The following is a 27,719-nucleotide window of genomic DNA, read 5'->3' as shown; positions in this document are numbered from 1 at the left end:
TTTTTTCAGGTTAAAAAATATTTTGCTAATGACACATCCATAAAATCTTCAGAACCTGTATCAAGAAACTACCATGCCTGTTAAAAGCCTGTTGCAGTAGCACAGAATATGTGGTGAAGTCCACATTTTTAAAGATATTTACAGATGTACCAAGCAACAGCAAAATATTTTAATAGTATAACAGATCCTGCTATGGATCAAATATAAAAAAGGCAAATGATAGTAATTTCCCCACTTTAAAACGGGTAGACTCACTGGAAAAAATTTAACTTTTTCAGCATACACTGAAATTCCTTAACATTTAACTCAAAATTGTTGCCAGTAGCTGGAAATTGATTATTTAGATTTTATGAAAATCATAAGGAGTTCCCAGTCCTTACAGGATAGTCTAATGTCCTTAACCCCAGTGCTGACCCTCTCACTAGAAGAGATATCAACAAAGGACATGCAAATAGACTGTTGCAGAAGTATCCTTTAGTAGTTTAAAAATACTGCTTGCAACTGCACAAATTGTAAGATATTCAAATAACCCCCATGAAATTTTGATAAGCTCTTCCCCAAGGTCCTTGCACCTTCATCCTTACACTAATGCACTTCATCTTCATTTACCTGATCATTAGTTTCCAGTTTGTTCAGCTGGAAACCAACACACACTAATTACTTTGACATCACAAAGTCCTATCTGTCTTCACCACCTCCCCAGACAACAGGGAGAAATTATCAAGGGTAGGCATGATAATATCCTGATAAATGATGATTCACATCACCTCACTGTCAATCATCCAGAAGTGCTCACGCAAGATACCACTCAATCTCATTACTGAATCCTAGGGCTAAGAGTACAATACACACCAGGAGTCATATTTCAAACAGCAGGCCACCTGGATAAGATGCAGCTCTCAGAGATTTTCATGAATTTTGTTGGCTTTTTGTTTTAACACTGTAAATGTCAAATATTCATCTATTTTACCATGTGTATATAGGGCTGGCAGAAAAGGACATGCTGAAAGCAAGGCAATTCATCTCAAGGGTTCAAGTGAGAAAAAAAATCTAGTTTCTTTGGAGGGGAGGAGAAGGACAGCTAAATTTCCTTAATTTAAGAAGAACATTAATCAACCTACCTAAAGTTTCAAAGTTCAGTTCCAAAATTTAAGGATCCTTCCTGCTGAAACAATATAAATGTATTCAGCGGTCTGAAAGACAAAATGCTAGCTTTGAAACTCATTGACACAAGCAAAGTTCACTTTCCGTGACAGAAAGCAGATACAAGATAATGTTCTTGCTTAAATAAATACATGATGGGGGCAGGTGGGGTGATCAGTCAAGAAGCAACATACAAATTTAGCAGTAGCTGCTTTCTCAGAAAATATTACTTATTTCTCTATTTCCAAAAATAGTATCATTCTTCCATCTCTCAGTCCAATTACATATATAACTAAAGCAATCTCTAATGACAAAGCCCAGGGCTTGCTATCTAGCACAGAATCTAAAAGTTCTTCTAAAGAGGGAACTACAAACACCACCATCTTCTAGGTCTGTAATACACTCCATTTTCTCACCCAAGATCATCATACACCGTCACTAAACTTGCACAATGGATGATCATATTCTTCAATGCATGGTGCATCACCTATGCAACAGATGAAGGAAAAAAGAAAACAATACTGAAAGAAAATGGGGGGATGGGAACATGAAGAAATGTCACAACTATGTCTTCTTGTGCTAGGTACTGTCCGGGAGAAAAAAAAAAAAAACAGCCAAAACTAAGGATCAAAAATTGAGAACACTACAGAAGAAACAAAGAGTAGACAGCAGAAGAACAAAAAGTACAAAGACGAACGTTCTACCATCCCACAGAATTCTTCTGGCTGAAGACACTTTGAACACTCAGTACAAGCCAGAGCAGCAGGGCGCTCTCTTGCAGGTGTGGATGGTACTGCTGCTACAGGCACTCTGGTTCTGCATCCAGCGACTGCCTGCCCATACCACTGTGCCTGAACTTGGCAGGAACCCTCACACGCACTCCCCTGCACCTCCGCTGCCCCAGACTGTTTGAAATACGATCACAGGCTCACAATGAAACCCTTGTCCCATTTCAAAGTACTCTCTCCCTGTGGGGCTACACAGGACAGCCAGCAACTTACAGGCTCCTGTAAGTATCCTGTTCAGATAATGTTAACATAGCATTTTTCAAGGAGAAATTCAGAGCTTTCTCCTTCAAGTGTTCTAAGTGTTCTAAAATATATGTAAATGCAAATACAACGGAAAAGCAATGCTCCATAAAAACCTTGAATGAAGTCATTCAGGTGTGGATGCACTACATACCTGACACATGGACTATTCAGAGTCTACTTTTCAGAGCAAGTGTGGATCACTACCAAAGTTCAAAATCCAATAGCTCTTCACAAGCTTCCTGTCAAAATACTCCCCCTAAAAAAAGCCAGTTTCTAGTCCACATATGCACAAAAGTTTCTCACTCTGAAATCTATGACCCACACCCCTCACCTCTTTGGCTTATTAAACATACCTTACCAACCCTACCAATCATGCTAAATACAACAGATTTTACAGCAACTCGTCCAAGAAACGTTAACCACAACATGTTTGGACAATGGAATTCAAAGCATTTTCCCCTAAAGAACCAGAGAGCCTGAAAATAAAACATAACCTCTTCACTCTAGCACATGAAGTAGGGCAAAATTATGAGCAAAAACAGAACCCTCTTCCACTGAATGCAACCTCAGTGCTTTCCTTCCTATCTTTAGAGAAGGGCTGCAAACAAATATAATAGCAACAAAATTGAAAGCATCACTCCAAACAAGCTTAGAAGTTAAAAAATTTTAGAAGTGTCACTTCATTGTGAAATTCATAGAAAAATGTGTTAAATTTTCATCTTAACTTAAAAGCAAACAGCCACCTTCCTCCCAGACTTACCACACCTCTGGTTTCTTAAAGAATATGTGATCTATTTGTGCTGTAAGAAGGCTACTGTTGGCTTAACTGCTAGAAAGCATACAACAAATTTCTTCTGCAGAAAGAATATCAGTGCAGAGAATATACAGGCATGCATACTGCAAAATGAATTCAAAGTTAATTTGTTAACTGTACTCACAGAAATCTGAGGGCAGGAAATGGTAATAATAATTCTAACCTTTAGTTCAGCTGATGGGATTCTTTATGTTAGAACTTTAAGGAAAAAAAAAAAAACGCAGCAGTGTCACTTCTTGAATCTCAGCACCCTAATTAAAAAAATTAGCTTTCAGAACTAATTGACAGAAAGCACCCATTATAGTTTTTCTCAGTTAAATTGGAAAACTCTGCACAAAAAAAAAAAACTGGCACAGAAGCAAACTTTATCATCAGATGAATACTGAGTTCGACACATTAAGACATAAAAAATCCTACACTTTCTCTTAAGTTATTGAAGTTAACTTGCAGCAGAGTTAACTTGCAGCAGAGTTATAGTACTTCCTCTAAAGGAAAAAAAAGAAAAGAGTAAATGGGAAACTGCTGTCAACAAATGTCAGTATTGCAGAGTTCACAGACGAAGTTTATCTGCCAATTTTGAGTTCCACAGATATTAAACAAGAAGCACATGACAAAACTTCAGGCTCAGTTCAACCCATATTCAATAATGATCCTAAAAACTCTTCAAAACATTCAACAAGTAGAAATCAAATACAAATTACACTTTAATTATCACAAGAAAAATAAAAATTGCATTTGCTATTCAAATTCAGGTTATTATAAAAAAACTATCATACACCTAAAATCTCTCCCACATTAGTCATAATTTCATATGTAAATAGAAAAGTAATCTATTTAAGGTACCTACAGACCCACTACATACCCTTATCAAATAAAAGCTAGCACCTAAAATAAATGAACATTAAAATTACAAAATCCAATAGAAAAATCCTTACTAGCACTAGTCTTGTAAAAATAAAGCTTTGAATTCAGCATTTAATTACTGCATAATCACCAATTCCTGAATTTATCAAGTACTATAATAAACACAAAAAAACAGCTTCTCAAACTAAAAGTACAAGAGATGTAACAGTGGTTTCCACAGTTCTCAAAAATTTTGCTATGCTTAACGTAAAGAACACAAGCAAACACAAAAATAGTTATGTTTAGTCTACCTAAAATTTAGGAGCAAACAAATCAGGATTTTGCTGGAAGCATAAGAAAAAAAACAAAAGAACAGCAATGGGTTTTCAAATCCCCACAGCCACTCACTGTGGCAGCCAGTGAGGACGCCCAATCTTGACCATTTTACATTTCACTCTTTTACAAGAAGAAAGGTTCACAAAACCCAGGTTCTGATTTTATCTGGCAATAGCACTCAAAGGCAGCCCCTCAGCCACAGTCCCTTCCCTCCCACACACACAAGGTTTGCAGCTGCTAAACGCATACAGGCAAGCAGTACTAAGTCATCTGTACTCCAAGGTGCCGGGGATCCTGTCTCACAGCACGAATGATGCAGGAGTGCCAACAGGCAGGCCAAGCTGGGCAGGCTTCCAGCACCAAGCCTCCCCTGCACCACACAGGAGACTGCCAAAGCCCTAATGCTACGCAACTGTCACAGTACCTAAAACTTGTTATCACAGCTTTTTTCTTTTTGCTGCCTGCTCCCTCCCTGGGTTTTTTTTAAGCTTTTTTTTTTCCCCCATGTTAGTCTCCAACACATTTCAAGTAGAGTTTCTTATCTCCACAGAGTACAAACATTAGCCAGGCAATACACACACCTTTGTTATATTCAGGAAAAGCCTTCAAGGAAAAGAAAATCTGAATCAGGGTCAGCAAATTAACTTTTTATTGGGAACATTTCTAGGGGACTGACAGTTGCAATACGTAAACCAGCTGCATCATCCAGAAGTGCCAGCTAAGCACAATAGCTGTGTATGTTGGCATGAAACCATCTCCCAAAAGTTGAACTGAAGAGCTGTCAAACAGCTAAATCACCATATACAAAACTGGAAAACATTAACCACAAGATCAGCAAAATTATAAGCCAAAGTTTGTCATAAACATGAGCTATTATTAAACTTCCCTGGACATTTATTCTTGAAATTTTACACTCAACTTTTGTTAAAATTAAGATACAAGTGAAGGCTTATATGTACTTTTACTATTAGCTTTTTATACCTTCTCAGAATTACATCAGTATTTTGGTAATTTTATTATGCCAATAAAAATCTTCACTGAAAAAGGCTTCCCCAAAGTTGAACCTGATAGTTCTGCTATAGGTGATAAGCGATTAAAAAAAAAATTCCTCAAGCAAATAATTTAAAATCTTATTATAGAAGTATGACCTATGGTGTTTAGTTAGTTGTTTAATTATTTTATCTGTAAAGATGCTTCCTTTTCTCATCAAATACGATGCAATAAATGGTCAAATAGATAGCATCTTTCTTTCACATTGTATAACCAAGGACTATTGATTAATCATGTATTTTCCCATTTGTCAACATAATATAAATAAATTCAGTCTGTTCTGCTTTGCAAGCTCTTCTCCCACTATGTGAGCTTTTTAAAAAAGCAGTAAAAAAAACTGAACAACAACTACAGCTGGACAGGACCTCTCAGAGCTGATCAGTTTTTTCAACCACATAATAGTTTACCTAAGCTGACTACTTCACAAATTCACCTTCTACACAAAAACTTCTGACTGTATACTGAAGGATGTGAAGGGACAGGCAACACCAGTAGAGCTGTGGTTTCCTGAATTATGCCCTTGCATACTCCATCTCCCTGCCTTCATCTGCTCTATACGTTTGAACTCTGCCCAAGTTCCCCTGCTTGGAGAAGACAAGCTCTCCTGAGACACTTTGACTTCCAAAACAGCCTTTCATGACACCTTGGCAAGCAAATCCTTGGCTTGGGAAAAAAAAAAAAATATGCACTTCCAAAGTCCATGGTTGCAATTTGGCTGTTTGTCTTATTTATTCCTCTTAGAAAACAAAACCTCACCATTTCACAGTAGTCCAAGGCTTCACATCTCTGATTACCTCTTCCCTCTTTGTAAGAGGTCCAGCACAGCAACTCCTCTAGTTAACTCAATCATTTGTGTCAATAAATCACTCTCCACACATTCAAGAAGACTCCACAATTGTTTCCACTGTCCCACATGTGTACTGGTGTCTTGGAATGACAACATTTCCTCCAGTTTTCTAGAGCTGACTTTATCTACTTCTTGTTCATGATCATGTCTATGGCATCCAACACCACCCGGAGTCACAGCCTCCCCTGAAGCTCTCTATCCTCCACTTACTCAAGCAAATCTGTCTCATGCAAATGTGTCGGCTCTGCAGCTTCTCTGCAAAGAGCCTGTCAGTCTGTTTGTCCTTCCTGATTCTGCAAGTCAGCTCATCTCCTCCCTTCGACTCCTTCCCTTACAACTCAGTGCCTGGACCAGAGCACAACTCACATTAATAAAAGCCCCAAGCTCCTCAGTTTCACAGAGAAGCACCAGGCAATAGCTAGAGTCCAGGACATGAAAGACCATAGCCCTACTCCTTACACAAACTCTTTAATAGCAACTTACGGCTGCTGGAGAGACTTATGATTAGCACGTGTTCAGTTACTCAAAGATGCTTTTCTTGTACTCTTGCAACATGCTACAACAAGGAATTAATGAGGGCAGGGGAAAACTTCAGCAGGAAGCATCATAAGAAACCAAACCCCAATATTTGACTAATGTTACTTTCAACGCATCCTTTAGAAATATAGTGTTGATACCATCCAGAACAGACAAATATCTATTAAAAAGTTTTAACAAAGAAATCGCATTATACAAGCAAGAGCTAAGCTCCCCTGGCTTGTTGCTAAATGCATAGAATACCAGTTTGATGCAGAGCCCTCATCCAAACAAAATTACAAGAGATCAATCTACAAGATACACTTCCCAGAGAGGAACGCTCCTTTGCTACAAAAAGCAGACAAAGGAGATATTGCTGTTACAAATTTGTCAACAGCTAAACCCACATTAAAAACAATTTCGCTTTCAGAACTGTCAGCAGCCTACTTTACAAGGCCAGTAACATTACAGGTCAACAGGTGAGCTGACATTAAACACCAGCTACAAAGGGACTGTGAGAATTCATGCAATGTTATATATCCAATTAAAGTCCAGGAATGAAACTTGAAGAACTACCCAATTAGCACAGAGAGGCAGAAACCAGGAGGTATTATATCTAAACAGAATATATGCATTTCTATAAATCCAAGCCACCACTCAGTACATCTATTAGCTTGCACCAACCAGTGAAACACCGATTATCATTCTTCCTGTATAATAAACAAGATACATGAAGGGTTTGGGGGAGTGGTTGGTTTCAAACAGCTATTGAAGGATGCTAGTTGCTGCCTACAGACAATTCAGCAGTAATAACTAAAATAATATCTCCTATTCATGCTTCATATAGTGTTTCCTTGTTGAAAGTAAACAAGTGACAGATGCTTTTTGTGAAGATAAAAGAATATAACCTAAAACCACAACACCTGTAAAAGGACATATGCATCTATACCTTCTACCTCACAAATTGTGTCTTCATTTCCTGTCTCCCATCTTGAGTTTTTCAGTCTTTCAGACACCTCATAAGCAATTCAGGTTCTTGTTTAATACTTCTCCCTAGAAAAAATGGCACCAGGATCTCATCTGTGGAATCCCAGACTCCATAACTCCCTGGCAGTTGCTTGTTGAGGATACAGCTGACAACCAAGGAAAGGACCTGGCTTTAAATACAATGCTTCTTACTAAGATCTTCTAAGATGGCTCTGTTCACCAATCCAGCTCTTCACATAGAGTGAACCTGTATCTCTGATATGTATTTCCTTCCCTGCTCCCTTTTCTCCACATCCTCCAGTATTTAGATGTGTGATAGCATTAACTCAAGACACTAACCTTTTGAGAGGCAGTGTAGATTTAATCAGGTATTCATTCTCCTTGTCCCCAACCATGTGTCCTGATGCCATTAGCTCTAGCATTCATTAACCTATGCAAAGAGCCACATCAGCTTGCTGATCCACATTTCTTTTTCTTTCCCCACACTGTTCTCCTACAGATAAGCAGCCTGGATCCATTTAACAAAAGGCTGCACATGTAGTATGTACATAAAAGATAGAAAGGAAGAGAACTACCCTTAGGAGACAGCACAGTTTTACATCAGTTGTAAAAGTAATTTTCTAAGTACTTGTGAACATTATTCACAGAAAACCTGCCTTAGGTCCCTCTCTGTCTAGAGATCATCCAAATACTAAAAAGAGATTCAGCCTAGGACCTGTTCACCAGGATTTACAGCCACATAGACAAGAAATTAGAGATAGTATTATCAAATAGTATTGTTCATTAATAGTGCCTGAAAATAGATCATCCTTGAATAACCACAACCACAGCTGATAACAAATAGCTCAACTAGGACAATATGAACCACAGGAGCAATGAATCTGCACAAATGAAGTAGTTGCTGCTGAGGACATGGATGAAGGATGAAGTCAGGAAAGACAGCACACTCTCAAAGCCTCAAAAGAGGAATCCAAGGGACCTTATTTTCTGTAACCAGGGAGGTGAGGTGGCAGGAAACCATGTTGCTGCAGCCCCCTCTTAAAGAGGAAGATGGTAAAACTATCTTTTTTTGGTCACAGTGACAATGTTCAATTGCATTACAATTACTATATACAACACTTTCCACAGCCTCTGGAAAGGTCTAGAGATCAGCACAAAGCAAACAGGCTACAATAGATGTACACCAACTTGGTTTCTTGGGGAAACCCACTGTAATAAAGACAGTAAGTTTGAGGCAGAATTATGGCAGCAAGACACATTGATCCAGAACTGCTGATGGCAGTGTCCTCCACACATACCTATGGCTTCAGAGGAAGGAGCTGCCTGCCCTGTCATTGCTGCCCAAGAGAGGCAAATCTCTAGAACAAGTGAAGCCTAATCACTTCAGCCCTGCTCAGCCTAAAGCTTAAGACCAGATCACTGAGATGCCCATAGATCTCTCCAAACCCCATAATTCTGTGTACAGCATCAGAGCCCAGCCAATGCAACAAAAGTCACTTTACTGACCTACCCCAACTCAGTTTGCTTCTATATATGGCTACAGCATGTCACACATTCCAATGAAATATTTTAATATTTAAAAAGTCAGCAGAAAACAGTTTTAACTAACTTAATCTATAAGGTATCTGGTGTGTTCAGAGCATGGAAACAGCCCAGCACAAGATCAGAGAAGTGCTAGAGCACCAGTAGGGCAGTCTCAAGAAAGCAATCAGAGTGACTTCAGTACCCATCAGTATTTAAGTTCAAATCAGAACCACTTTTTCTTTTTAAGTAAACCTCTCAGGCATCCCCACTTCAAACACATGAACCAGATACCTGCCAGGAACAGCAAACCACCAAAAGCAGACACCAAGCCCTCAGCACCTCAGACTAGAACTAAGCACACAGATACTGCAAGGCAGAAAGGAAGAACACCATGTCATCAACATGAACCATTTCACTCCACAGACACACTCCTGCTACTCCCCACTACCTAGTGATGTAGCAGTGATGGCACCACAGAACCACCACTTGACTCTTCAGAGTACTGGAGACCTGCATGTTTAAGCTGCAATTAGCTTTGCTGACTGGGCTCCCACATTTTCCTCTCCCAAGGGTAGTTCAGCACCTCTGACAACAGCCATTTTTCCTAAATTAGTTTTGTGACAGGAAATTTTTAATCCATGCATTGATCCTGCAAATAAATCAGCTTAGTAATTAAATAACCATCCCCACAAAGGTCAAGGATCCAGTATCAATTCCTTCTTTACAACATATACTTTCCACCTCCAAGGCAGTGTCCCCATTAAGGCTGCAGTATAATGCTTAAAGCATTCTATTCTACATCCTTCCTCTGCTACTCAGTGGTAGAGTTTCAACAAGAATCCAACAAAAGTGGCATTTCAGCTTAACCAACAAACAGGAGTCCAACTTGTTTCAGAGGTCATATATGCATTTCATCTCATCCTATCACTGATTAAAACACACTAAAAGGCTAAAACTTTAGGACTCTAGAGCTCTGATGAGCCCCTCCAACTTTTAAAATTGCAGATCAAGCTTCAATTTTTCATTATAGCCAATGAAAAATTAATTACTTCCTCCAGCAACCCACTCAGTTTCAAAGCAATGATAAACTTACAAAAAAAAAAAGGCAAATTACTTGACAAGAAAGCTACAATTCTGAACAAAAGCACACTCCTTCCACAGAGTTATCTCCCTTCATGAGATTACCACCACCTGCATTGCTCATACTTTACAAAGCTGTCCGGGAGTTCACTCAAAGCATGTGGACAAGATAGTAACATCATCTCCATCTAGTGAAGCTGTGTTGCTTTTGAAACAAAAGGCAAATACATTGAAGGAAGAGCAGAACAGGAACACAAACCTGTCCCTAATGTTGCCTTGGTATGATCTGGCCAACTCCTGTTCTGCACACTTTGTAAACACCACCACTTAAGAAGAGTGAATTTCTCCAGACAGTACATGGAGGCAGAGTCCCCTCTTTACACTCTGGACAACAGCCCAGGAATCACATATTTGAAAAAGGCATTAAAATATTTGTTTCATTTTCATATAGGTAGTCAAAACAGATCTCTCCAAGTTTTCTGAGTACAAATCCCTGAAACGCCATTTGGAGACAATGAGATTTCAAAATTACTGAATTTCTAGATTTGTAGCAGATGATGGAAGAAAGCTTTGCATATTTCAAAAGACAAAACAGCAAAACAAAACAAGTAAATGAGAGTTTGGACAAATGTTAAAACCTCTGTTAGTTACAAGTAAATAAAATTCCTCAGTTTTATCTAAAACTTCCACTTTACAAAATAATAATTTTAGACTAAAAATTAAGTGCCAAATTTCCCTCCAATACTTATTTTTGACAGCTAGATTTCTTAAGAACAAAACCTGACAGCATCCCACTAAGCTATAGTGAAGTCTTGAGCAAAATTCTAAGTTTTTATTGTTTCAGAAAAAAACTCATTCACTCAAATTCATTCAACTCATGTATAGACATGGTATAGAAACTTATAACCCTAATCAACTTAGCAGTTTCCCTAAACCAGCTTTTTCCCCACCATCCTTCTGAAATACTGTCTCAGACTCCAAGCTTGAAAAAAAGTTAGGAAAGTAATATAAGTCTTCCATTTCTAGTTAGTTTATTTTTTCAATTTTCTGTCACTTAAAAGACTACAGTTTCTGGAGAAAAGCTCAATTCTGTGCAATTATTTTTACATCAATAAAAGCATTTGCATTATTTTTCATTTTATATTATGTGGCAGAACAAGATTTAGAACAGGCAATTTAATACAATAACACCTGAAGTCATAAGTTACTGATAGGAAAAACCTTAAATAAAAGAAGTATAACTCACTGCCCACTACTCTGTTAAGTTTTAGCAGTTTACATTACTTTCCCATGGGATTTTTTCAGTCATTTATAGTTCATTGCTTCATATGGCTATAGAATCCCTGCTGTGTTAAAAAATGCCAAGTAAAATTATATCTCATTCACTGCTTTATGCTATACCTTCTTTTGTTCAGATCCAATTAGTGAAAGCTTGTTCTTCATTTATCATACTTTTAGCTGATTACATTAGGCATTACAATAGTTCTCTAGCTTTCCCTGACAATGTTTGCACCATCAGTGTTACATTTATGGTTGAGGAGGTTCTTTCATCTTAACTCTCTATTCCAATCAGTTCAGGGGGAAAAGTACATACGATTACTCTTGTTCAGATGAAACTTCTTTGCCTGTTTTCTCATATCAAAAATAATTCCACCAGATGTTTTAATTTTTAAGAAAATCTGAATTTTACTGGTCCTTCCCCACTTTACCTATTCAAGTGTAAAGAATCAGTGTTTTGAAAGTTGAACACAGTTGGAAAAAAAAAAGCCAAAACTCAGCATTTTGAACAGTATACAAATCTTTTTCTCTGCTTTCCCCAAAATAACAGATGCAATCAAGGAGTATTAGCCACTATTTTCAAGAACCTGAAAGCATCCATTATGACCTATTTTATTCAGTACCACATGAGCAACTGTAATGCTCTATGGGGGTCTCAGCAGTCATTTTGTCAGGCTGTTTTTCCCACCAGTTCATACACCCTCCCACCTTCACAAAACTAAATGCAATTCAGTCCCATTTAATACCGTTTCCAGCTACCTGTAAATTTGTATTAATACAGAAGCATCTAAAAATCTCTGAAGTCACCCATCTCCTTTTAAGTTGTGTTAATGTTCTCTTCCCTATCACCACAACAATTTTCACCTATAAAAATCTTTCAGATTTTTGGTCATTTTTTAAATGAATAGCACAGAACAGTATTTTGTTCTTTGTATTTCCTCTCTTCAGGTAAGCTTTATGTGGTTCTTGTCATATTGTTCTTTTTTTGCCACAGTCCCTGTTAATAACAGTCCTCTCTGCTGCTTCCTCCTCATAAGAGTAAAGTTTAAATTCCTTGAAAAGAAAATTCCTTTGTGCTTTTATAGTCTAGTTACTAGTTGCATCCATTAATGGTAATTATGTCCAGGTTGATATTACTCTAACAGCATATTCAATACATTTGCCATGGTGCTCCACAGAAACTAAGTGTGAAGAACACGAAGAAACTGTTTCATGGAAAGTTCATATGCATTTTGTCTATTCCCACCACCTCTATTCAGCACTGTAAATTCCACAAGGATTTCAGTAATCTGAAAATTTTTTGAAAACTTGAATATTCAACCAAAAGGAATCTAAAAGCTCTAGGACAAGATCTCACTTGCAAGTCTTACAGTATTTTTATTCAAAGACCATTTTTTTAAGACTGTCTATACAATTCCTTGACAAACATTAATGAAAATGCTTACTTGAATCATTTATGCATATTACTAAATAAGGAATTAATTAGAAGCTCTCACTGAAGACTCTGAATTGCTAAGTACCTTGTGATACCTGTTTTCTTTCTTGCCTTAAATATTTAATGAGCACACTGAAGGAACTTTGCTTCTGTTCAATTTCAGTTGTGTTTTCAAACAGTATGACAAAACCAGAGAGATGCAACAGACTGCTTGGACTGCCCTCCTTTTACAGTTATATTGGTTACAACTAATTCATATTAAGAGTATCAGGCTACCTGCTTTTCAGTAAGTAGCTATACAGACAACAGGTAATGCAATAAGGGGCTCTTACTACATCTCAAAGGTTACTCCAAGTTCTAAGCAGAAAATTTATCTACTGTAGTTCATGCTACTTCTAAACTTTAATAAAAAATATTTTTGTAAGATATCCCTATCTACTCTGGTCACTTAAAACCAGGTCCCATTATTTTTAGTAAAGACAAACAATGTTGGGATGGTCAACTAGTTCAAGCACATGTCTTTGCATTTATTTCTGTCTTTGGTTCGATGGCCATCATCATCAGGGTAGCTGCCTATCATACTCATTGCTTGTGCAACATAAGTTGTAAAGGAGAGATATCCTGTCAAGCCCAAAATAAAAAGAATATTAACAACTCTATTGCAGCATCCCATCACTAAGTAAACATGTTTTTCCTAGCTCCATGAGGACAGAAGTTCCTTTGGCAGGTTGCATCAGCTCCTGAGTATGACTTCAGAGCCTTTGAGATTCTGTGCTATGACTGGTACAACCAAGAAGGATGTTGTTGATGATTGGACAGAATTATAGACAACTATTGTTGGCTACTTTATGGTAAGTAACAGTCAAAGAGTTTGGCCTGCGGACTCCTCTATCAAGATCATCCAAAATGGCAATCACACAGACCACTGCACTGGGCCAGGCCATTCCCATAAAGAATAACTGGAAATATCCAAGTCATTAAAACAAATTACATTAACTAAACTATTTCCCAGTGCAAGCACACAAAGTGGTGACTGAAGGATTTATGATAGACATAAACAACATGTATAATTAGACCCAAAAAACTAGCTTAGACTTCATACTACCTTAAGTACATAGAATAGTTTTTCAAGTAGCCTTCCTCTCATTTTCCTTTAAATACCTGGAGCTGCTTCACTGCACACAGCTAATGCTTAACCTCATACAGAGAAGTTTGGTCAGTCTTTAGGTAAGCTCCAAAGAGCTAAGCAGACACCACATCACCCGTACAGCATTTGTTACGGCCTCATCTCTTGTAAACTCAATGTCAGCATCCCCTCTAACATACTCAATATAATCTTTATGAACTGCCATGAGTGCCTTAAGGCATTTCTGAGATACCAGTTTGGATTTTCTCTCTCAGGAACTACTACAAATTAAAAGACCCTATTTGTATTTTAAAGCTAAGACAGCACTGTAGATCAAAGCAGCACAGACATATCTTCAGTTTCCTTTTTGTAATGCACTATTTGTACACCCTCCCCCCTAAGGTCATGAGTTGTACTTTTTCATGCCATTCTTACTCTTTCATTATGTTCTTCAATCTTGGTTTTCACTTACTGCTTTCAGATTGTTTCACAGTCTACAGTTCATAGCAGAATCCACACAAACATATCAGTGAGAAGACCAACTCATTTTCTCAAGTCTATTATGGACTGAAAGAATATGTGGGGTTTTTTTAAACAGCTTTTTAAGTCTATTTTCAGGATGAATTCATGCCAGTGAACAAGGCTATGCAGTGCTGCTAAACAGTGAATCCATTTATCCTAACAGCAGATACTACATACATAAGACAGAATTCAAGTACCCATCAGCATGCTTCAGTTTTACTAGAGGAATCATAAATCATACAGAGTAGTTGTATTCATATTCACATAACCCTTGGCTTCCAAAAGAATTAGAATTTATCACGATGTGTGACATCTACCCATTAAGAATTCATTTCACGGTCCACTGAGCACCCACAAACTACTACATTACCAGTTATGGCTACCAGATGAAATCCAGACCAAGTGCACTTTCAATTCACCTCAAAGAAAGAAATACTTGCCAAAAAAATCCACCAGTAGGGCATTTCAGAAAGACCCATTTCAGTCCCTTGCTCAATCTACAGCCTATTCATAGAAGCTGAGCTGGTCATGTAATAATAGAACCACAAGAGGACTCAGACAAAAGCTGTGTCAAAGTCCAAAACTCCCAACAGTTCTCACCTTTCATTTAACTCTGAAAACACCTAAGTTCTAACTACCTTCTGATTTCATCAACCACATCTGTTTTTCTAATGTTGAGTAACTCACCACCTATATTCACAAGTCCTGATCTGCATAAAATACACTTTTTTTCTGGTAACTTGTCTGAGTGACATCTTAAATCATAATACAGGGGTTTCACTCCCTCACATATTCCAACAAACTGTCCTGGGACAAGAGGGTATCCCCAGTCATTTCTGCTGTAGCACTTCTTGCAGGCAAGGAATAATACTGTGGCCTCTCTAGTCAACAAGAATATGCATATATGACTACACTTGCTGTTACACCACACAAGAAACTACCCTGCTGCTGTTGCCACGAATGATAATGAAGAGACTACAAAACCTGAAAATGGGCAAGGCAGGTGCCTTGCTTGTCTAAAATCCCATTTTGCCATCTTCCTACTATGCTGCTCTATACTGAAGGCATATCAATATCCTCATCAAATAGAACAGCTCTATCAAGCCTCTTTAGCACACCTGGTAGAAGGGGACATTTTTCTGGAAAGTGGGAAGTAATGAAAGATTTACCAGACACAGGAAAAAATTATACTAAGATCTGTACCTTCTTCTAGGATTCACTCTTCATTGCCTTTTTGTGCATATTAGCAAAAAAATTTAGGTTTCACTGCCACTCTCACACTTGTTGCCCACATGCACCTATGTGCATGTGTATCTAGCTTAATCCACACAAAGAGGAAGGCAGCATTTACACAAGCAAAACACAGAAGAGTTCACAGAAAAAAACATGCTAAATACTTGTCCAATCCTTCCTCCACCTTGGTATCATCACTCACTTCAAGCACATAGAGGAAAGGGACATACACAAAGATACTTCAGGATTGCCAACATGCCTACAACAGTATCAACAAGATTGCATAACAGCTGCAAGTGCTGCTGAATTATTAAAACCTCATCTACCACTTGAATTAAGTAATACTCACAGCATTGGCATCAACATCACTGTGTATGGCAACTGTTTTAATCCCCATCTTCTTACACGTTTTGATGACCTACCACATAAGAAGTGACAATCATCAATATTTAAATACCAGTAGTTTCAGAATTAAATACAAAAAAATTAAAATGTTACATACTTACTCGGCATGCAATCTCTCCTCTGTTGGCAATAAGGAGTTTTTCAAAAGTCTAAAGGGAAAAGAACAATAAGAATCCTGAGAGACAAACAGAACACAAGTTTTTCTCCTTCCAGAAATACGCATTTCTTTTCTCCTCCACTTCCACTAAAACTATGGTTTATCCATCAACTCAATTCTGAGATCGGCTACTTTCAAAAGGGTTCTCCTGATTTAAATTATGATATAACAAACAGTATGCTGTACTAGATCTACTTAGCACACACAGGCTCAGAAGAACAAGGCTTTGGCTATTCACGTCAGCATTCCTTGGATCTCCTTGCCAACTAGAACCCTCCAGCAGCTCTAGGAGTCAGTCAAGTCCAGGGAAGAGGTGCAGTAGGTTTTATGTTGCCTGGAAGCAGCACAGGTACAATCTGGTAGTATACAGGTACAATGCAGGCAGGTACAGTGATCACTGCCCCTAACCAGTAGAGATTATCTGGAACACAATACTCATCAATTATGGGAGCCCTTTAAAAGGCTAGGTCATAAAGGATAAAAGACCAACGGTTTCACCCTGAACAGGCATACCTGTTGAGTTGTACCAGCCTTGCCCCTTCTCCTATCTGAGCCTCACCTGAGGAACCTGGCAAAATTTTTCATGGCCATAAAGGCATTGTTACACACTCAATACTAAGTAGCATCTGCAATGCAACAGAATAGCAAATCAAACTTACTACTCGCCTGAAATTCACAGTAACCTTTCACATTGGAATGTACCAATGCCGCAAATGTACCTTCAACACTTCTATATCATGCCTGTAAGAAGGGGATAACAAGCTGTTGGAAGTCAATAAGCCTCACACCCTTTCCCATTCAGAAAAGGGTGGTGGAGCAGCACAGTTGCTCAGCATAAAAATCTCATTGCTGGAAGTGAGGGCTCTTGCTGTCATGCAGCTTGCTACTAAACACACTTTGGAACTGCACCTGCTCAGTTATAAATACAGACTGCCACTGAAAGGGACTGTCTTGGGTGCTTTCCACACCTCAGACCACAGGGATGCACTCCAGGACACATCACAAGTTTAACAGAGTAATTGAACAGTCCTATTCTGCCTCCCATACTTCAAACGAAAGACATAGGGTAGGGAACCAGCAGGACTTTCTCCTTCAGGGGAAGTCTACAATCAAACCATATCAGGTTTACCAAATCATACCAGAAGACATTTGACAGCTACTCTTCCTCCACTACACCAAACAGCTTATTTTCATAGGGGAAGAGAAGGAATTGCCACCACAGTAACTATATGGTTTTATTAGCCTCACAGTCATTAGCTAATTTGAGGAGGGGAACACAGGTGCCAGAGGAGAGGAAGGAACACTGCAAAACCCCAACAGGAACTGCTGTTGGCAGACTCGAACACACTGTTTGCTGTATATTCCAGAGAAACTCAAGGTGCCCTTGACCAAATTTACTTTTTCCAAGTCAGGCTGAACTGACATCACACAACCAGTTTAAAAATACCACGTGATAACACCATACGGAAATTAAGTGATAAGAAATCTCTCCAGGTGAGAGCTGCAGCAAGCTTGTACAGTAAATTCAGACAGATTTGCTGAATACTACTGCCCAGTGCAGAGGCATATCTGACTTAGACAGATCTTAAACATCCTTAAACAAGCTCAGTTATCAGAGGCACAAATACTTCAAGAACACCACAGGAGCTAGCAACTTTTTTGAAGAGCTTTTTTTTAGCTGGGAATCTGGTCTAAAAAGGTTATCAACATAATCATACAAACTGTTCCTGAATCTAAATTTCAGCATTCTAGGTACCTAAATATTTTTAGGCATACAGACTTGAGGGGGAATTTTAAAAATACTCCCAAATACCTGGTATTGAAAAGTGTCATGACAAGTTCATTATCAATCTAGTTCTTGGTACATAAAAGCTGTTTTATTAATCAGCTGTGGTCACAGTGCAAGACAAGACTTTCAATAACAAGATAAGAATATTTGACATTCATTTTAACTTTTCAATCTTAGTCTCTGTCTAAAGACACAGCAACCAGATTCAAGCCCAGTACAAAAAAAAAACCAAACTTTAAATCACATACTGCTTTGGAGCAACTTTTTTTTATATCATTTCCACTAATTAGGCTGAAAAGGAGTCACATGAAAGTCTTGTTATTACAAAGACAGTTTAAACTCTTTTCTCTTTTGTTTACTGCCCCTTCCACTGTCTGTAGCAGTCACTGGTTTTAATGACAGCTCCTAGTTGAGAGAAACCCAATACCCAACTATATATGGCCTAAATATAATTATGCATTTAGAAAAGCAGAGGGACCTTAATTAACCAAGAACCTTAAGAAAAAGAAATCTTTGGAAAAAAAACAACTGTAAAGCCACAGTTGTAGGTACACACTGGTTTACCCAATTTCCTAATATTGTTTCACTTCTAGTTAATTGCTTCTACACCAGTATATAAGGACAAGCCTATCAGTCCTGAATTGCTGGCATCCTTGCCCTTGAATACTAGTGTACCTTCAATCCCATTATTTTTCCAAGTGTGTTACTTCAGAGGCCATGCCAAGACAATCTTCCATAAGGAAAGTTTTTCTTGGCTCATAACTGTAAATTGCAATTGCTACTGCACAAGCCCCAAGATGAGGATTTGCTATTCTTTGCAAGCCTTAAAGGTCCATCTTTTTCCAAGCTCTAAAGTTCTCACCCTCATGCCAAATCATCCAACAACCAAGCTGCCACTGTTACATACTTTTGTTTCCACAAACAGCTTTTGGCTAGTCTAGCTCCCAGATGTTTTAATAGGCCCATTACCACCCACACCATGAAAAACATTAACAGTTGTTTCATAAGAATAACATGTTCAGGCCATATGTAACTTTCCCAAGCTCACAATCACTTATTAAGCTTTTTGGTACACAAAGTAGTATCCAGACTTGCTTTACATGGATCCTGCAAAAGCAACTTCCTTTTTGGTTTACAAAGAAACCCATGACTGGTTTAATAGCATGTTTTACACCAAGAGAACCATCACTGCTAGCAGCAGCACAAAGGGGATAGCTTAAAAACACAAATGTCAGTATTACAGTAAGATGTCAAAAAGAAACATGCACCATACTACTTACCTTTTCATTTGGATCATACACAGACGAATAGAGTTTATGTGACGTTATAAGGCACCATCTTGAACACAGTGTTTCCCACTAAAGAAGAAACAAGGAATTAAACCTGTTACAGTATGACATTAAATTAAAAACATTTCATACATTGACATCTTGAGGAAACTTCATAGCCTTTCATTCCCTCATCAAGCAGACATAAAGCTTATAGAGAACTGCCCTTCTCCATGCAAACACTCACAAATAGTAACCAGAAACAATTCAGAAGCTCTAGATATGAGGTCATTAGCTTAAGCATAACTTTTTTTGTAACAACTCTCTACTATACCATCTTCTTTCCATCTTGTTCCAAGAAATACCTACAAGAAATTCTCAAAAGAGCATGAATGCATATGTCTGTACACAGTGGTGATGGAGAGAGGCATTCACTGCTAGGGAACTGTTGGGCATACAGCAGGCAGCAGACTGGGCCCATACAGAGGGGAGATGCAGAACAGACTTTAGATGCTAGCTAAGCTCTCAGTCTTCCCTATCACAGCCTCCTGACACCAGCCTGAGGAAAAGAGGTGCTTTTCTCTTAAACTTCTGCTCTGAACCAACTTCTACAGACAGTTCCTATAGTTTAACATTTTTGCACAACACAGGAAAAAGCAGTATACACAGGCTATTTCAAAGAAAACACAATAGATTATATCATAGATTTGTAAGCAAATCAAAAAGGAGATTCAGATAGGTATTACTTAAGCAAGTAATTTCACAACGTAATGGCAGTTAGCCATAAACAAAAACAATCATACAGATAAAATGATACCACACCAAAAATGCATCAATACAGACAGCTCTGGCAAAGTCACACTTAATCACTCCCTTGGAATCAAAAAGGCTATAAAAAGCCTTAATACTAGATATTGTCTAGTAGGAAACAAAACAGCAGTGACAGGAACTGCCAGAACTCAGAATCTGTCAATTCTGTCTTAAAGAACTGTTTTCAAAAGTTGCAGAAATCTGAGGAAGCAGTAGAAAGTAAAGGCTGTCCTGTGAAAAGACTGGGAAAAATATATGAATACGGACTACATTAGAAAAAAGATCAGAAAATAAGGAAGCATATGTTCACATAAAGAGCTTAGAGAATTCAACTGCACCTTCCACAAGAGTAGTGAACTTAAGACAGTTCAAAAAGGGATAAAATTTTAAGTTGACTGTAAGTTCATACTGATTTTGAAGTAACAGTGGCTGTCAGTAACTGGAAAGTGAACACTCCCTATTCAGCCCTCTAGCCTGATCACATATTTCTCATGTTGCATCACAGAAAGCAGAGAAGGCCATCACAGTTCTAATACAGCTAATCTTTTAATGTTATAAAGGAAAAGCAATATATTGCAACAAGTGTAAAGGAAGCCTTAGAGCCATATCATCTCTTGCCAGCTCCAACCAAGTTTCATGAGCAGAAAGCTACTATAGTTACACTAATTGTTTAGCTGCCAGTCACTAGTGGCAGACATAGCATACACTGTTCCCAGATAATCTACCTATACTTGATTCTTCCAAAGAACTCATACATGTTTAATTTTTCTGAAACTAAAAAAAGGTTAGTGGAAAGCAACCATTCCACCTCGTTTCACTGAGTTGTTTCCCATTCAGTTCTGTTTGTTTTGGTGAGGGTTTTTGCTTCTTTTATTTCTTTCACTTATTTCCCCAAAGATAAAATCCAAACTAACCTGAAACACAAATCATTTGATATGCTAGAACCAAATCCTCTAGGGGTTTCTTTGGTTTTTTGGATTGTTTTTTGTTTTTTTTTTTGCAGGAGTATATTATTCTTCACCTGAGGGTGTGACAATAAATCTGTTTCAGGCATTAAAGAGAGGAGTAAAGGACAATTCTGCAAGCTGCAATCACACCTGTCAGCTGGTCATTATCCCAAGTTTACAGCACAATTGTTTAGACCTTCATTGACTGTACTGTGATCTAGATATTGTCAGAGGGTAGAGGAAGGATACCTAGAGAAGCAGCAGAATACATTCTCCTGCTCCAGAATACACATGGTTAAGCAGATTGAGTCCCTCTCCTCGGAAACACTATTGACAGAAGTGCTTGAGGGACCACAAATAGTCTAAAGAAGGTCACACAGGACACACAGAAACTCTCCACTGAGTTAATATTCACTGGAGAAAGTGCTTGTTAAGGGTCAGTGGGGCTAATCTAAATACTTGCAGTTAGCACGGGAAAGGCGACAACCAGGCAAAGAAGGAAAAGCTTCTGAACTTGCTTGTAAATACCTTTCATATAAAACTAGTTTTGGATGCCTATGAGAAACCAGAAGAGCTATGCACAGGAGACTGGAAGGAAAGGCTATGATGGGGAAATTAGGTAGCATGAAGCTGTAGAATCTTAGCCATCTTGGAAAAAAAAAAAAAAAAAAAAAAAGCCCTGTTAAAACTTATAAAATAAAATTACCAAGCAATTAAAAAACTTGGAAAAACTTTAAACCACACTCAGCTCTGGTTTTACACTACAGAATTGGACAGATTCCACATAAAAATCTTGTAACAGTCTAACCTAATTATACACTTATGTTTAAAAATTAACTGCCTTCTCTCACACACACAAGCAAATCACTTAGAATGCCAGGTTCAGCCCTGAATTGAGTACTTGTGGGGTAATTTCCTAAAACAAATCAAGCATATTGCTCAACTCAGATGTGAAATTCCAACTCCAGTTCACAGCTTTTAAGAGAAGGGGTTCTGTATGTATTTATACCCATATACACTAAGGTTTAAGAGCTTGCTTAATCTAGCATCAACTCCAAGAAAAATCTCTTTATAGAGTCTTCTCCTAGCCACTATGAGCAATTGAATAATTACTTAAAAATAAACAAGCATTTTGTAAATAATGCACATCTAAGGCCACAAAGGAATGCTACTAAATTGCCACCTCCAACTCTACAGCTATGCAGGTATTATCATCAAACCCTAGGCTCCCAAGCTCCTACCATAGGTAGGTTCTTTAAGAGCTACATCAAACCCCCAAAGACCTCTCAACCCAACAATCCAGCAAAGCCAATCTGATTCTCAAGCTAGGTCCTTAATTGGCTGCCTCCCCCAAACCACATATGCTTTAGCTATTATACCTGACACATTTCCACAGAACACAGCCCAGAGAGCTCAGGTTGGCCTAAAGACTTCCTTGTATCTATGTATGTAAAACTAGGAGAGGGCAGTAGAGTCATCTGGTATAACCTGTTTTTGTCATGATTTGTTACTTACATTTGATAAAGCTTTTGACTCTTGAAAGCCCAAGAATGCAGGCTATTCATCTATCAGAACTCAAGTCTGGGCTTCTACATTTGGCTTGGAATTTCCCACATCTAGTAAATTTTTGGAAAACATAGTATCAGTGGTGTATTTTGGAAAAGCATCCTGCTTTGTCTATCATTAATTGCAAAATAGCCAAACTGAGTTAAAATAGCTGTAACAGTTATTTTATAACTTCATATTAAAAAAAAAAAAAAAAATCAAACTACAGAGTACCTTGTAGAATAGTATGCCTACTGCACACTGCCACTTTGACACCTCACAGACAACCTGCCTCCTCTTGGGCACCCGACCCTAGGAAACCTCCTGAGGTGGTTTAAGGACACAGAGTACAGCAGCAAAACAGAAAATTAACTTGTTATTTAGATAAGGCTTATATGTGTGTTTTTAAAGGTTTACATGCCCTCATGGAGGAAGGAAATCTCCCTGCTATGCTGGTCAGCTTGTAAATAACTCATTGATACTGAGCTTTACAGGCAGAAAAAGGTCTCAGTGTTGAAACAGACACCGAGTTGCAGATTTCAGGCAGGAAAAGCATCATATATCAATATTTGCTGTAAGAAGTCTAGTACGGGAAGGAATGTATATTTTAGCATTACTAGAAAATACAGTAAGCAATACCCAATAGTAACAGCCAGACTAGCACATTCCTTTTCACTAGAAAAATTCTACCTCTCCTAAGATTTTTGCCCCTACACTTTCAGAGATTTGGGTGTAAGATACCATGAGAATAACCCCTTTATCTTTGTGGTATATATAGTATTAGTATTCCTAAGTAGTTATAATACTGACAACAATGATTATTTCTCTTTTTCATACTTTGATTACACAGCAACTGTTCTCAAATCTTTATTTCAACTCATTTGACAATATAATTTCCTGTGTGTGGAACTCTACTGATGGAGTAGGTATAAAGCACAGAGGAAGTAGATACCTTCAGGTGACTGCACAACTTTTAATCTATAATGCTGAAAACATAGCCTCATAATACAATATTGTACAAATCACAAACAGGAAGGGAAACAACACTTCTATATTTCTTTTCTCTAAGGAAGCACTTCCCCTTATATGCTCAGAGTGCTGAACAGCCAAACCCTTGTAACTGTAGCAGATTCTCCCAAAGCCCACTGCAAATACAGCTGTGGTACGAGGTAACACACACTTCACTTCATAGCTCCTTCTCTCTGACCAGACTGACAAACACCCCCAATTCTAAGAACGGAAAATCTTCATATTTGCCAACATAGCATACGGACTACAAACAAGGAAACACTCATCTACCTAAGACTATTTTTTTAAGCTCAATCATTCCTATATCCAGGTAGTTTCTCCTCTGTGCCAGTCCCCAAAGCCTGTATAGTGAACCAGGCATGGGAATACAACCAGCTGAGAAGCTACTCAAAAGGAGTGGGAAAAATCTATTCTCAGCCAGATTTCAGTCCAGCTTATCCAACATATTCATGCAGTAGTGCTGGCACAAGTTGGAGGGATGCAGGAGCTCAAAAGGAACAGTCTGTGATTAAGACCTAGCAGCTGCAGAAAGTTGGAACAGTTTCTAATGGCAGCAGCCTTAAGAGGTCCAGTAAGGCTGGCTGGCACCTATGAAATAGATCACAGTACTGTAACAATCTGTGCAAGTTGGAGACAGACAGAATAAATTAAAACACAAAGAGTGTTTTAGAACAAGAGTGACATTTTTTACCCAATATAAACTTTAATGAACACTCAATTTTTTCTTTCAAAACTTTTTGTTGTACTTTTTGCCCACAGTACATAGCACAGCATACCTTCCCTACAAATTCCAAAAAGCTACTCCTGGAACCAGAAATCTCTACCTGAATTACACTTGAAGAGTGCTTGTCAGTACTAAAATCTGTAGTTTACATACTAGAAGCAATCACTAAACTCCAGAAGTTTATGGCTACATTCATCTCCACAGACTGGCAATCATTTTAACTCCCTTCCCTAGTGGCAAATGATATCCAACCTTGTTATCCCATCAGCCTGATACTTCTGCACTTATGAACTAGGGTGAAAATATTTCCCTGGAAAAACAGCACGCTAAAAATAACATCAGAGAAGAGAACAAGGAGCTCCCATGGTACAGATAACTTCCATGACTTAAAAATATTGGGAGCACAGATGGCAGATAAACTTACCATATATTTAATTCAATTATTAGAAAAATGTACCTACACTGATAAAATCTGTATCAGCAGTCTACTTAAAGTCATGATGTGTAGTATTTATCACTTTGTTTTACATGCTTTTAAGCAGTACAGCAGCTCTCTCAAAAGAGTTTCATGACTGAAATATCAAAAGCTATGTCTCACCCTCATTCTCTGATTACAGCCTTCTTCCAACAACAATTCTTCTCACAGCTCCAGAAGTGCAAAGCACTCAAAATGAAATTCTGGTTATATTCTAAGCAGAACTTATTCTGTGTAAAACCTAAACACAAGTGTCAGGCACTACATTAGAAACAGCGAAGAGCTAAATCCCCAGTTCAGTGTTTCTACACCTTTCTCAGGTCCTTTATTGATTCCCACATGAAAGCAGCACAAGAAGTTAAGGACATCTCAGTAGCTACTAGCCTTTGAAAAAATTGTAGGAGTTCCAAGCACAGTCAAGTTTGAAGATGTCAATTTATTATTTGTCTATGCTAGCAAAACATAGAAGAATCTATAAAAGCAATTTCCATGCAAATTCATTTTATTAAAGGTTTCCCAGCATACTGCTGTCTTGATGGTGACCTTCAGGCCTAGAAATTACTTCAGTGATATAACTCATGAGTGCTATTATATAGCGATAAAAACATTTTGTTTTACAGAGATGCCACTAACACATTTTCAATACTGCATGCACTGGTGCTGTCAGACAACACCCTTGAGATGCCAGAAAGAAGGAAACAAAAATAGGCCTTTTATAGGCCTTCTAGAGGCTCCAAAGGACTCACATCAAAGCCTTAGAACTTCTTAGTACGAAGAGCAGAAGCCTTCCTACACACACATCTATATACAGCTATACACATACTGTACGTCTATATACACATACTCATGACTACCAAAAACGAAGTTGTCCAACAGGATGAGCCCCCTGTTAATGTGAGGTCATCTCCAGTTAAACAAGCTTGGTCTTCAAAAAGCTTCTCTTCTGTAAACCTTCACAGGAAAACAGGTTTACTATATATATTTCCCAAGGAAAAATACTTGGATAAAACACATGCCCTTTTCCTCTTTCATCCCTTTCCAACATTCCCTGCCCACAGAAACCACCTCTTTTACATGAATCCTAGAAACAGGTGAGGAATTCTTTATAACATTGCTATGAGGCAATATTTCTAGAGAGAAGCCTGTCCCACACCCTCAGGGGTGTACTGGGCAAAACATTTTCTGTAATTCATTGCACTCTTCTCCACTGGAACTCTACACAAATTTTCCTTTTCAGGAAAAAGAAGACCCAAACTGTAAATTCTTTCTACAGTAAACAATTAGAAGTATGTTGCACTACTTTTCCCATAAAGAAACTAACTGCAGTGTCATTCAACTGTTACACAACACAGTGTGAGAATGCTGTTTGTTCCTACCTAAAATAATCTTAATACAATCTGCAGAAGTAACAGAGATGAAAACACAGCAGGTGCCTCAGTGAAGTTACTCCACAGGCTACAGAATAAGGTTTTCTAGATAATTTCAGGTCTTCATCAAAAACATCGGTATGGTTCTGCAAGGAGTTTATTGCCTTTCCATGAAAAGCAAGAAAAAGAAAAAAACATAGTAAAGCTTTAAGTAACAGCTCAAAACACTGTTAAGTATCTGGGATAAAGGGGGGGGGGGGGGGGTGGTGAGAAGAGGCAACTCCTTTCCCTGTTACCTAACATTTTACAACTAAAAACAGCACAAAACTACACTCTACCCCAGAGTTTTCATAAGCTTGTGTTTAATAGAGGAAAAGGGCAGAAAGAAACTGAAATCACAGAACCTCAGAATCAATCAAGTCAAAAAAGACCTCTGAGATTATCGAGTCAAACCTATGGCCAAACACCGTCATGTCAACTAGACTATAGCACTACGCGACACGTCCAATCTTACAGTGAACACCGCCGGGGACGCTGACTCCACCATCCTAAAGTGTCACATAACCCGGCTCACCAGCAGAAAATTAATTAAACTCTAAAAAACACAACAAACAAAAAATCACGGTCTCCTGGCAACACGCCGACGGGATACACCGAGGAACGGCCTCTGGGATGCCGGGAGCCCGCAGGCACAGCAGCCAGGACCCAGGTTTCACAGCCCCCGGCAGCCGCCTGCTCCCGGCCGGCACTCGCCGACCACCCCCGCCCGCACGGCCGCTCCGGCGCCCACCCGGGGCCGCGGCCCAGCACACACAGAGCTCCGCGGAGCCGCTCGCCCAGCCGGAGGATCCCGCCGGTCACACGGGGAAGCTCCTCCGGGGAGACACCACGCACCCCCCGCCCTCCCGCACAGGGAACAGCCTCCGCCCGGCGACCCCATCCGGCCCCATCCACGGGGAGCCTCCGCCACCCGCAGCTCGGTGCCCCCAGGCTGCCGCCACTCTCGGGCCGGCCCCGAAGGCGACGCTCACCCCCGGCAGCCGCGCCCGCCGGCCACCCCAGCGCAGGAGCGGAGCCACCGCCATGTCCGCGGCCGCCTCTGCCCGGCCGCCCTTTCACCCGAGCCGCCGGGGCCGGGCCGCGCGCAGCCAATCCCGGCGCGCGCCCGCCCGCCGGGGGCGGGGAGGGGCGCGAGGCGCCCGCCGCGCGCGGCACGTGCCCCTCGGGGCCGCGCTTGCGCGTGCCGCCCCGGGCGCGGCTGCGCCGGCCGCGCGCGCTTCCGCGCCGCGCTCGCGCCGAGTCCGTGCGTGGCCGGCGCGTGGAGCTGAACCCGGCGGGACCGCGCCCTGCGCGCGCACACGGAGCCACGGAACATCCCTGGCTGGGAGGGACCCGCAAAGGTTATCCAAGGCCAACTGCTGGCCTTGAACAGCACAGC

At 39.4% G+C, this 27,719-nt stretch overlaps 1 protein-coding gene across 2 annotated transcripts in view; it reads right to left on the bottom strand.

Moving 5' to 3' along the window:
• PCCA (propionyl-CoA carboxylase subunit alpha) overlaps positions 1–27,416 on the bottom strand; it is a 271,414-nt gene extending 243,998 nt beyond the window's left edge. Inside the window, exons 1-4 of one of the 2 annotated variants that reach the window (XM_088159871.1) lie at positions 27,313–27,416; positions 19,397–19,474; positions 16,268–16,319; positions 16,115–16,183 (exon numbers count right to left, since the gene is read on the bottom strand). In XM_088159871.1, the coding sequence (XP_088015997.1) occupies positions 16,115–16,162 (48 nt within the window). In that variant the 5' untranslated portion in view covers positions 16,163–16,183; positions 16,268–16,319; positions 19,397–19,474; positions 27,313–27,416. The remainder of the gene's footprint in view (positions 1–16,114; positions 16,184–16,267; positions 16,320–19,396; positions 19,475–27,312) is intronic. The other variant, XM_014873333.2, reaches the window with a different exon arrangement.
• Positions 27,417–27,719: the final 303 nt, after the last annotated feature.

The sequence above is a fragment of the Sturnus vulgaris genome, chromosome 2 (genome assembly GCF_052056855.1).
Source record: "Sturnus vulgaris isolate bStuVul1 chromosome 2, bStuVul1.hap1, whole genome shotgun sequence".
Taxonomy (NCBI): Eukaryota; Metazoa; Chordata; class Aves; order Passeriformes; family Sturnidae; genus Sturnus; species Sturnus vulgaris.
The sequence above is the reverse complement of the archived record's forward strand: the minus strand, read 5'-3'. Positions and strand labels throughout refer to the sequence as shown.